At 41.6% G+C, this 13,041-nt stretch overlaps 1 protein-coding gene across 4 annotated transcripts in view; it reads left to right on the forward strand.

Moving 5' to 3' along the window:
- TMCO4 (transmembrane and coiled-coil domains 4) overlaps window positions 1-13,041 on the forward strand; it is a 40,859-nt gene that overhangs the window by 21,916 nt on the left and 5,902 nt on the right. For all 4 annotated transcript variants that reach the window (XM_075027505.1, XM_075027508.1, XM_075027507.1 and 1 more), the window contains exons 12-13: window positions 2,678-2,795; window positions 5,832-5,949. In XM_075027505.1, the coding sequence (XP_074883606.1) occupies window positions 2,678-2,795; window positions 5,832-5,949 (236 nt within the window). The remainder of the gene's footprint in view (window positions 1-2,677; window positions 2,796-5,831; window positions 5,950-13,041) is intronic.

Raw genomic sequence — 13,041 nt, forward strand, 5'->3', positions numbered from 1 at the left:
TTATGTATCATAGCAGCTCCCCACTGTACACTAATTTTTCAGTTCCTTAATTGAATTATGAAAGCTGAGCTGTTTGCGAGATGAAAAGCAGCATGTTTAGCACAGATTGCCAAGGCGTTCTTCACATGCACATTCCAGCCCAAGCCACAGAAGGAATGGAGCTGGGACCTGGGACATCTGAGACTGATTTGGGTTTGGACTTGGATGTCTCACAGAAAAGAAATACAAGGCCTAGTCATGCAGGCCTTTTGTATCCAGATGGCAGTGGCATTTCTGAGGACAAATAACTAATCATGGATTATCCAGTGAAACACCATAGCAGAAACTCAAATTCTGTTAAAAGAAAATACTCTTCTGTGAGGCAATTAAACAACCTTTGGGATACATCATCACAAATGACTTTGGAAGCCAGAGCTTAGCAGGTTTCCAGAAAATGACATTATAGTAGAAGATGTAGTAATGACCCATCAGAGACAAGTTACTGCATGAGAAGATCACTGGTTTGATTTCTTCATCATGATTCCCATGCATTTTAGTTAAATAAGAAGTGTAAGCTAATGAAAACTGATAATGGCTGTTACCACCAGAACCTGAACCTTGACACCAAACTGCGCGTGATGGGAGTGAGGTATCCCATATTACATAGCTGTCTAATACTGATGACAGCATCCTACAGAATTGCTCCTGTGACCAGTATCACCACTGGGTTATCATCTCTGCTGTGGTTAGGTATCAGGAATACTGCTGCCAAACTCTGCCATGAAACACTGTCCTTGGCACTGCATCTGCCCAGAGAGAGCTAAATTCCACCCCTGTTCTCTTTTCAGTGAAGACTAACATGATGAGATGCTTTCCGCTTTGCCCAGTGAGTTGTACCCTAAAGGCATAGCAGAGCCCAGCTCCCAAGGACTGGTTATGGCCTCTGGGTCAGCTTGTATCTTCCACACTTTTCCTGGACAAATCATCTTATCAGTTTTTAATTTTTTCCCATCAGTAATTCCTTTTTTTTTTTTCTATTTTCCTGCTTGTGCAGACTTCATTGTTCATCATATAAAAGATTTGTAAACTGTGAAATACATTTGATTTATCTAGAGTGTCAGCAACTATGTAGGCCAGTGATCTGTCCTCAGGTTGCTGTCGCCCTCTGTCAACGTTCAAAGAAAATGAGTATTTTTCAGCCAGGGCTAAACATTTCTGTTCTGAGCAAGAAATAAGCTGTACAAAGGACTGGAGAAACAAAAGCTTTCAATGCCTTGCCCAAATGTTTGGGATCCTGATGAATTAGCTGTTTGTTTATTCAGTTGCCTCACACTGTGGCCATGGAATTTAGTACCTTGGTTGGAATGAGCTCCCCGTTTGCAAGGCTCTGGGTTTCTTTTTCATTGCCCATGATTATGGGAACAGGACTTTATTGCTCACAGATTACACTAACAAAATTGAATTGCTCTTTGCTGTTCTCTTGATTGGTGCAAAATTTGCTTTGCAATAAGAAATAATACCACGAGAGCTCTTTTGGATTGTTGTCAGGCGCTGGGATTTACACTGCAGAGAAAGATGCAGGCACTGCAGGCAGCTCCAAGTCGTTTACTGCTATCAGGGAAAGGAAACCAATTGATTTACATTTAAAAAGTCTACCCAGGCAGCACCTCTCCGTCATAACTTGATGTGGTATGCAGTCATTCTCACTTTCACTTCCCCGTAAACTTCAGCATGTTATTTTATGAACCACAAACACCAGCCTGAGAATGGTTTAGCTCACATCTTGTGAACGCTGGTCTCCCACACGTGGAGAGTATGGCTTTGGCATGCTATGTCCAGGAGTCTCCCAAGACTGCTGTGAATTTCATTTCACTGCTATGTCATCAGGTGCTTGATCTCTCTTTACAAAGGAGATTTATGAATAGATATTAATATATTGTTTAGGAGTTTAGGAAAGTAGCAGAGCTGCCCAGTATTTCTCATTCAGTCATTATTTCTACTGTTCCCCAGCTGCAGCTGTCTGATAAGAGAGGAAGATTTGTTACACTTAGAAGTCAACATTCCTTTTCAGCAAATTGTGCCCTGGGCATTCAGGTTAAAGTACCCTTCAAGAAAATCAAACCAGTTGATGGTTTACCACTTCATGTTGGTAAATGACTTCATTGTTGCTAGTTCCCAATCCATGTTAAGAATTTGGGGGTTTCTGTTGCGTGTACAGGTCATATTTTTCATGAACTCCAGAAGAGTTTTATTGTGCTTACTATATGACAGCATTTACTCACTATATGGAATGTCAGTGCCCTTCACCTGTTTCAAAGTGTAATAGTTCAGCTCCGTGCACACCCAGATCAATAGGTCTGTGGAAAGAACTTTCCACAGGTTTGCTGCTTGAACTGCATCTTTCCGGACAGAGGCCAGGCCACTTCTCCCTCTTGCCTTCAGCGTAGTTCCTTTCACTCTCTCAGGATCTCTAATTTTCATGTTTACTGACTCCATCTGGAACTGCAGACACTTAACATTTACTCAAAATGATGTTTAAGATCCTCCTTTTCATCATTTTTGTCTTTAAAATTTAAATCAAAGAAATGATTATTTTTCTGTAGTGCACATCTGAATGTACCCCTTCTTCATGTATATGCAAAGATATATTTTCTGATGTGTCTTCTAAATCTAAGCTGTTCTGCTTTCACCTGAATAGATTCTCAAGGGATCATTGAAGATGTGGTCTTACTGGGAGCTCCAGTGGAAGGTGAAGCCAAGTACTGGAAAGCTATCACAAAAGTGGTGTCGGGCAGGATCATAAATGGTTATTGCAGGTCTGTACATGCTCAGTTCCCTGCTTCATTATCCTAGCATCACTTTGAAATGATTTTGTACATTTATCCCTTTTAAACATTTTGTAAGTGAATAATTGTTCAGCTGGTGAGTACGTTGATTCAGTAGCACCAGAGACAGCAGTGCCAGAGCCTCTTCCTTCTGGAGGTCTCTCCCTCAGATTAATTGGAGATGACAGTCTTCAGGAGACACTTGCAGGCTGTTCTGTCTCTGGCTCCTGGCTGTTTGCGATGCATAGTTACGCTGGGAGCCTGAGGCGCTCAAAATGTAGGTCCTGTTCATCCAGTGGCAGTGTTACATCACCCTGGCAGCTTAAAGCTGGGTCAGTGTGTTTGTGTCCGTAATTTGACATATTCTAAGGGCCCTTTAAGTCTCAGCTTTATGTAAAGGACTATAAATACGGCCATTAAGTTCACTGACAATTAAAGAATGTGAATTAAAATCTATAAAAGCTTTGAGATACAATTCACTAGGGGCTGCTTGTGGGGAACAAGATCTGAAAATTGCAATGGAAGGGAAGGAGCTCCAGCAAATTGAAGATTTTTTATGTCTGGAGTCAGTTTCTGGTCAAGATAGTCCACATGAACAAGACATTTTACTTACAAAGGAGGTATAGCTGGAATAGCTGTAGCAAATTTACTAAGGATGTGAAAGAATAGATAGGTTATCTCGAAACCAAGTATCAGCCTTTTAAAACTGCACAGCCAAATGCTGTGCAGAGTTGTGAGAGCTGCTGGGTGAGAAGAGGGAGATCAGAGGCACAAAACAGCTGAAGTCAATCTTATAAAAGCTATTAAGAATTCAAGTGACAGTATCAAATCTAATGACTGTGTATTGGAAGATAATTGTGACAAGAACACTGCTTACCAGTACAATTAGAAGAGGGGAAATTAAAATGAAGGAATGAGGCAGGGAAGACTAAGATCATGGGAAAATAAATTGAGAAATAACCAGGCAAGAAGATTAGCAAAGAACATGTAACTGCAAGTCAAGACAGCTTCTAAAGCCATAAGCCCGCAGGTCAAGGACAGTTGAAAATGCTGTCGGTACTTTCCATACACACATGCATACGTATGCCTACATATATATGTATAAGATGAGGAAGTATTGCATTACCATGCATCTAACATAGTATATTAATTTACAAAGAAGAACTAAATGAAAGAATTAAAAGCATTCAAGATTAAAACAGTAAATTATTAATCCCATCTGTCAGGCTGAAAATTGTTGCTTTTGTCCTTTTTGGATCACAGGAGGTTTTATGGATGCTGGATGTGCACACCAGTTACAGTATTTCTTCATGTGACATAAGGAAAAAGCAATTGCTGCCTCCTTGGGAGTGCTTCTGTGTTCTTCCAAGAAGCCATAAATGATAGCAATTGTTGCATATAACTGAATTTGCCCTGGCAAATATTGTTCCTCCCTGTGTTACACAAAAATCAATTTCACTGCAAAAAGCTCAGTGTATTCATTTCCTATAACACACACACACACAAAAAAGGATCTTCTTATAGTTTCAAAGCCTGCATGTGCTGTTGGAATAAAACAGTATGTGTGTTTGTACCACTGTGTGTGCAGTAAGTTGGTTAGTCTCTGCTTTGGCAAGCTCATGTCTTGAATGTTGAATGAAAAATGATGTAGAAATTGTAGCTTATTGCTCACAAATAAGAAGCAGCAGGTGAGGAGACTGTCAGGAAATATTCCACTATGCTGGTTCTCTATTTTGCCCTCAGATGGTGAATTTGAGGGTTATTCAGTTAGCATGAGGGCAGCTAGCATGAGCAGCTAGAGGGGGTAACTGAGAGATATGGAAAATTTATGTGAGGATATTAGATATGAGAGAAGGTTGACACAAACATTTCATGGTAAGACCTCACCTGATTCTGATTTCTCTGGTCTCTCACTTACACAAATTGTGGCCTCATTCTGTCACTTTAGGAGTAACTCTGTTTAGGTCAGATGAATTACGTTGAATAGAATTCCTGCAAGATCAGATTTGGGCCCAATTTGTTGAGCTTCAGTCCAGTGTAGCTTGTCTCCTTTAGCTTTGAAGTCTGAAAGGACATGGAGAGTGAAAGCCAGCTGTCAGAGCTGTCCCATCCAATTTCACAGCAGGGTTACAAATTCCTACTGGGAAACCTTAGCCAAATTAGTTAGACTTGCTCAGCTTTGGAAAGAACCCATGCCTAAGTAGCGTGGATGCGTTGCAAAGATTTTGCAGAGCTCTGTGTAGACTTACAACTTCTAGCATGGGCCATTTTGGAGTGGACAGGAGCAGCCAGAAATGGCCACCCGTGCAGGTGCATTTCACCTGCTGCCATCACAGAGTACAAATACCACTCACATCCAACTTAAATCTACTCTACAGAGTGTAGTGGCGTTTAGGTGCCCAGATTTTATGCTGTTGCTCAGCACAGGAGAAGAGGTTATGTATTTCCAAAGGACGCATCGCCTTCTCTCATCATGCTATAGGCTACCCTGAAACTGTCTCAGTGACTTACGGCAATACTTTACAGTGGGAACAAACTCTTCCTAGTTCTGTCTTTGAAACCATGTATTTATACAGTACCTATAAATCAGGAGCACTCTGGGGAGCTTCACAGTTGATCTTTATGTCAGCAACATTGGTATTGTAGGCCTCATCACATTTACAGCTGTCTGCAGGCTGGAGAACTTCTACCTATTTGTACATTTAAAAGATTAAACATGTGAATGTGTTGCAGTCTCTGAGCAAATACATAAATAAATAGAAGGGTCAGATTTTTAAACCTACTGCATGTAATGAGACTACAACCATGAATCAGGATTAAATTCAGACTTATGCTACTGTGTCCCAGGAACCTGCCCTGAATTCAGCAACTGCTGTGATTCCTACATCAGACAAAGCCGCAGCAGGTCTTGGTCCAGACATCACTGTGCTTCCCAGCACTTCTACTCTCCTCGTGGTCTGAGTAGTCACTTATTGCATCGGTTTGGCAACAGGATTTATTCACGCTCTTCTTCTGCTCTGCTCCTAGGGGTGACTGGCTGCTGGGGTTTGTATACAGAACCTCTTCTGTCCAGATCAACGTTGCAGGGCTCCAGCCAGTCGACTTGGATGACAGGAGGATGGTAAACATGGACCTTTCATCTGTCGTAAGTAATACTTCTTATATTCTCAGTTTTTTCCATGTGTCCTTTTCTTGCAGCATTGTAACCTGACACTCATTGATTAGGGGAAGACAGAATACTGAAGAGAGCATCTCTATGTACATTGTCCCTCTTTCCTTTCTTTGAGATAAATCTCACCTCAGACTTCCCTATAGATTTTGCTGGCCCAGCCTGACACTCATTGATTAGGGGAAGACAGAATACTGAAGAGAGCATCTCTATGTACATTGTCCCTCTTTCCTTTCTTTGAGATAAATCTCACCTCAGACTTCCCTATAGATTTTGCTGGCCCAGCCAGCACTCAGTATTGAGCAAAACAATGAGAATTTGCCTCTCTTGTTGGATATGTTTCGGGTATTTTGGTTCTGAAACTTCTCATACTGGAGACAGAAAATGCCATTATTCTCCAAGAAAGAACTTGCTGTTTTGCAAGCCCCGGATCAGCAGGTAGGTAGGATCAGCAGCTGGGAAACCCAAAGCTCAAACACATGACTGTGGAGCAGATACAACCTGCAATCTTATCTTGGTGGAGCCTTCGACACTGTTCTGGTTCATACAAGGGCAAGTTCATAGGCCTTGTACCTTGGTCCCCTGGGCTGCATTGACGCCATGGTGCAGGAACCAGTTTGTAATTACAGAAGCTCCGTGATACCAATGGCTGGTTTGCTAGGTCCAGACCTGGGCTGCTGCCTTTTTGGAGTGTAGGTCTCCAGGAAGCAGGAAGAGATTCACCTCTATATCTGGCAGACATTTAGTTTCCTCAAAGCTGTCTGGTGTCATTAATGATAAGCCACTGTATTATATGTCTAGCAATATTCAACTCAATTACCTTAAGCAAACTAATGATGTCATTACCTTGTCTTTACTCATGAGTGAGCTCTTCCACAGAAAATCATGCAGAACTTAGCTTGTGTATTCATATTCACAGTAATCTTGGACATGCAATCTTGTTTTTCCATATCTTAATGTTTTAACTCATTTTTCACTCTCTGCAAACTGGACTGGAAGATGCTCAGCACAAAGCTTAGGATACTTCCGTGGTCATTGTTGCTGCCTTGGCTCCTCCCCACTGTCCCCACGAGCGGGTAGGGACCGTCAATGTTGCTCTGGAGCCAAAGGCACTTTTAAGTGCTTTCAGATTTTTTGGAGCACAAGCCCGCTAGGCCTATAAATACCCAGCTGTTACCAGCTCATTTCATTCATTATAACTGAGCTATGTACAGCCCTTGCCAAAAAACACAGCGCTTAATGCTGTACAGATAAAATAGAGACTTTGCAGAACAAAATATAGGCTTCCCAGAAGGAAGTGGTGTAGTAGAGGCTTTTAAACACGGTCCAGCACTGTAGCTGTTCTTGTATCTTGCATCTTACTGGGTTGTCTTGGTTAGCATTTTCACATGCTCCCGCATCCATTTTTTCACCGTCCCCAGAGTTGCCATTAGTTGCTTGCGAGCAATGACATCTGTACTGGCATGAAAAGAAAAATGGCCAAAGATGTCAAGCAGTGTTGGCACTGGGGTGACTTTTCCTGTTAGTTCAGTCCGTCTTTACTCTCCTCTTTTTGACTTCTCTTCAGAGACCCTCTTTCTGTTGACCTTCTGCTTCCTGAACTTTGAAACCCCCTGGAGTCCTGCAGGCTTTATCCTGCCTGGCTCACAGCAGCCTCTCCATTTTTCCCCCAGAGGAGCAGTATTTACATTTCAGCTAAATGAATAATGGTTGCAGAGCTGCTATCTGCTAATCTTCTATTGTTGTGCATCTGTATCTGTGCTGCCTGATGCCAACAGACAATCCCAGCGCTGTTCTCGTTTCAGAAAGAGCTGACACTTTCACTTGCTTAATCTTACTGCAAAGCATTTGGGGAAAAAAGAACAACCCCCACAGGGGGAAAAAACCTATATTAAGGAGGTGTCGTTCTCTTGATCCATTTTCCAGACCATGGAGCTTTATGAAAAGAAATACAGTGCATTCTGATGAACATTTTAAAAGTAAAAGGAGCAAGAATGGGGAGGGAAATATTCAGGGACAATATTTTTTAAAGCGGCAAGAAAGAAAAGATGGATTTTGCTGCAAATACAGTACTATATTTTCTATAATGGGGACCAGCTCCATCCCTGCAGATGCTCTTGCTGGAGGTCCCATGAGCCTACTGCCAGGAATAAGAAAGCACAAGTTGTGATAGAAGAATAAAGCATATATGATGCAAAGGTACTCAGCGTGAAAATATTATGCAGGCAGCCTCAGTATTTTAGCCACCTCCCAGCCCATCCATGATGAAAACTGAACTGGATCCAAAGGGCTTGGTTCTCTTTGCTGAGGTAGCATCAGAATCCTCAAATGAGTGGAGGACTAAGAGACCTCAGTATAAACAGGAATTCACCTCCAAGGCATTTATTGCATGTCTCTCTTGATTAGTATGTTTTTTATCTGACTGTCAGTAAAAAAACTGAGAGAAAAATGTCCTCCCACTCAGCAAATGCAGTTATAAAAGCCTTCCTAATGGTTACAATGGGACTGATTTATTCAGTAGATTTATTTGACAGCACCTGTTACAGAGACCAAGGAAGTAATTGAGCTGTAGTGTATTAGATTGATTGCAGTTTGTTCAAATGGGATATTGTAGATTACATTTTGCATTAACATTTGAATATTGCAGAAATGCTCAGAGTCAGAATGTAGGCAGAGCATTTTCATCGAGGCTCACAAGTCAAGAACAGGTGCTTAAGTTTCTCTGGGCAGTTTTACTGCAGCAGAAACCAGGGATGAACTTGCAAGCTTGGGGACAGTAGGAATGCCTGGCTGGAAGTCTAGTAGAGAGCATGGACAGATCGTGACAATTATTGCAGAAGGCAGTACTGTTCTCTCATTAGTCCAATGTGAAAATTGTCTGAAAGAGCTTTAGGCTATGATTAAGTTTTGCATTGACTTTAAAATGCCTTCCTTTCCCATGCTTTCGATGGCAGCTAAATTCTCCTTTTCTTATTCTTCATCAACACGTTGTCCAGATGGCAGATGCCTACCTGCTGCTGGCGCTCACAAATTCCTGTAAACACAACATGCAGCAACACCAACTGAGAGTAAACCCCTCCTTATGCAAACATGGGGAGTGCCAGAGCCATGTTCTGTACAGCCCACAGACTAAAGATACAAGGTACTTTTTAATCTCTTGAGCAGTCATTGCAATGGTAAGTAGAGAAAACATGCTGATGCATTTCACAGCCATGTTCTTCTCCTGCAGCATGTCTGCACAATGGAAGGCAAAACAACAGAGCTTCTTTTTAGAATGATCTGTATCGCACATCAACACACCTTTGCTTTTTCCCTCCGAGATACCTCAAAAGCTTTTTACCTCTGCTTTTCTTTGCTGCTGTAACTGAGCAGTGGGAGAGCTTTCTTTATGACAATGATTAAAACCCAAGAATAACTGATTTGTCTTTCCAAAAGCTCTCTCAGAAGAGGGGCATAGTATTCCCATTATGAGGGAAGGCAAACAGATTCAAGGCAGTCTGGCCTTCAGCCAGGCAGGTACACAGTGTACATAAATACCATAAGCAGATGAAAAGTCTGAATTTTGTGAAATTCAACTGATTTGGCACTTCTGAGAGTCAGGTTTTTTTCCCAAAATGCATTAAACTGTGGGTTTTTCCTCTGTATTCCCAAGACTTGCAGCAAAGAATTAATTGTGATTACAAGATGTGAATTAATTAAGAACCCCAGGGAGTTCAAAAGGCAAAAGGTTGCCTGTGTCTCATTACACCTTTGTTTCACTTGTTTCAAACGAGCAGTGCCACCTCCCATGGTGACAGGCATTAACAGGATCAGAACAGCAAGAGCTAGGAGCAGAACTCAGCTTCAGGCAGCGGCTCGAAAGAGCCTGGAGACCCTTCTCTCACACCTGGGGGACATGCAAGTCTCTGTGAAAACAAGTCTATTTGTCTGCTAGGCTATAAGGTCACAGGGATGATTTCTTCCTCTTCATATGTCCCTACAACCGTGGAGTCGTCAGTGGCTTAGTTTTCTATGATCCTTCTTGCTATTGATTTGGGAGCTCTGAGAATCACACATTAAATACATATTAAATCCATTTTTCCCTTTGAGATGCAAGCGGATGGTGCTGGCAATGTCAGTATCTTAGAACAGAAGAAGAAACTGAAAAAGCTTTTCCAAAAAAGTGCAAATGGAGCCATTAATAACTTGCAGTTTGTTTTTGCTTAGTGGCAGACAAAAACTCAAAGGCTGGTGTCCCTCCTTGCTTCAACACAGATGTATTGCTCCATTTTGATGTACTCTTTGGGAGGCTGGGGATATTTAGCTGCTTCTAAAAGGCAGAGAACCATTTTATAGTGCTCCTTGAGCCTTTATTTTGTAAGGCTGGTGCCAAAATTCGCATACACGCTGCCACTCAGAAGCAGCGTGGTGCTGTAACAGTGTGGCCTTCCTGCAGATTTATAGAAGTAATTTTCCCTTTTCATCCATTGTGCCTGGAACATGTGTGCATTGTTTCACGGTGGGTTTCCACAACATCTGTTCGAGTGCATGCAGTGTTTGGACATACCAACTAGCCTGGGCAAAACTGAATTTCTGGGACTGCGCCCTTCCTTCAGAAAAGCTGAGATTACCAAGTGCCACATTTTAGAAAGATTCACAGGTAGTTTATGTTTACATCTAATACAATTCAACATAGGAAATTTGCTATTCCACTTGAGTAAGCAGCAAAGTTTTGATACCATTACATCTTTCTCCCATGGAGCGTAACAATTTGCATCACTTGCCACCTTTTATAGATTTTTCTCTTACACTTTACACATCAGAGCACCTTGCATTTGAAAATAGGACTGTTCTTGCAAAGCCAGACGGTGCAGACTCCATTCTTGACAGGTTTGCAGTGAACGGGTTTGTAGCTGTTGACTTTGCAAGCAGCTATCCCGATCATGCAGACCTTACTTGAGCAAAACTGCCAGCAGAAGCAGTGGGAGTCCTCCCTGAGTAGTGTTAATAATGTTTGATTCTGCAAGAGTGGCTACACAAAGCACAGTAAGGTGAATTAAGGATAGAGAATTTAGCTTTCTATTTCCTGTCTTTTGTTGGAACACAAATGCTAATTCTGTATAATTTTTTGTGTTCAGTTTTGATCTTTGTTTCTCACCTCTTCAGCTGACATGGAAAGAAAATTCAGTTGCAACATCCAATTAAAAGCGTTAATCAAGGGGAAGGCTGATTTAGCTGACACATTGTGTACGTGAGATTTTCTCCCGTAGCACAGTTTCAGCTAATGTGTTTGAGATCTTGCAATTACAACAGCATGTATTATTGATATTAGCTGAATGTAGCTGAAATACCATGAAGCTTACCACTGCCTGCTGCCCCCGTGACACCAGGGTAAGGTAAGGTCTTAAACTTGCTGCAGATCCTGGTGTGATGGATTTGTAGGAGATGGCATTGCTAAGGAGAGAGATTGCACTACTCCATAGCTGTTGAAATTTCCCAAATGCCCAGGACTTCTTGCCCAGACATTATTACCATCAACTCATAAAGGAGATTAAGGGATGAGTAAGATGAGAACAGGTCATTGTCCCCAAAGATGGCAAAAATTCCCTTAGTTAACCAAAAGTGATCTTGTTTCGTGGAGTTGAGGTGAGAAGCTGGTTTGAAAGCCGCAAAGATGGTAACGTTTCAGCTGCCAAATCTTGTGTATTCCCAGAGCAAGATGGGGAGAGGAAGGGTGATCAGTCCCTTTTGGTGTTACAGAGGAGTCATCCTCTGCCGCAGGTCCTATTATACCATCCTGATTACGGAGACTGAATCTCATCTCAGTGTTTTCATCTGGACTCTTGAAAAATTCTCCATAATCCTGACTTGATCAATATAGCAGATATTTTGGGTCACTAGTCGGCTGCTGTAGTTTATCATGTCAGATACCTGCTATTTTCAGGAACAGTCCAGTTTGATATATCAATCCAGTCTTTATTTTTGGGGATCTCCCTTCCTCCGAGGCCCAAGAGATTATGTTTAAATTATTCCCCAGTGACAATTACATGCACAGTTTATGCTGGGCCTTTTAAAACATTCTTTATACCATCCAATTTAAATAATTTCCACTTGGTTTAGCACTGAAAAATAAGTATTTGATTACAGCCACCTTAAAAGTGAGTGGCATGTTTTGCAACTTTGATATAGCTGGAAAGACTCTTGAGTGTTCAGACACCAACCTAATAGCTAAAAAGAAAAGAACCAGTTCCACTTCTGGCAGTCATCAGTGAGAGCATCAGCAAAGAAATAGTCAACAGCAGCTCTGCAAACAGTTGAAAAATTCACGGAAGCAGCTGTTGCCTTCAGCTGGCTGCCTTGGTGTGCGGAGTGCATTACCTGTCAGCAGAAGGACATTTGTGAAGGCTCCTTTCCCTTGAAACTCCTTCGAGGGCTCTCTTATTAATTCAGAATTTATGAAGCTCCCTCATCCTAACTTTGTCCTGTCCGTCATCACTGATGTACAGCTGCTCTCCATCTCACCTCCTTAGGGCTTCAGGCTTCCAAAACTGATTTCCTCCATTTACTTCCTCTGTTTTCTTGTTATATTCTGTATTTTACTCCTTTCCATCATACAGTCCTCTTGGAATTGGTGAAGGTAAATTGAGAGTAAAGCTGGCAGAGTTTTTCAGCAGTGGATGAATCCAGCAAAAACCCCAGTATTTACTCAGAATTTTCAACATCGACATGTTCCCACAAAACATATCAAAGTTTGATGGAAGAAGTCCTTGGAAAAAGTTATTGCATTGGTGTGAAATTGGCCCGAGTGCTGTCTGAGGGTAATGTCCCTCAATTATCATCCCAGAGGTGACAATGACTTATCATGAAGTTATAGCTGGAAGATGACTGCATGTAAAAATTAATCTTGCTCAAGAAATATCGCTGTAATTAAAGGAGAACTTTTACTGGTCAAGTTAGTTTTTAAACGAGAAGAAAAATAAGAATTGAATGACTTATTTTATGCACGAGAATTGTAATTGTGCGAAGGGATGATTTAGAAGCAAAGCTTATTAGCTTCAGCTGAATCATGCTCCAACCTTTATTCCATCA

This window comes from Buteo buteo, chromosome 5 (genome assembly GCF_964188355.1).
Source record: "Buteo buteo chromosome 5, bButBut1.hap1.1, whole genome shotgun sequence".
NCBI lineage: Eukaryota > Metazoa > Chordata > Aves > Accipitriformes > Accipitridae > Buteo > Buteo buteo.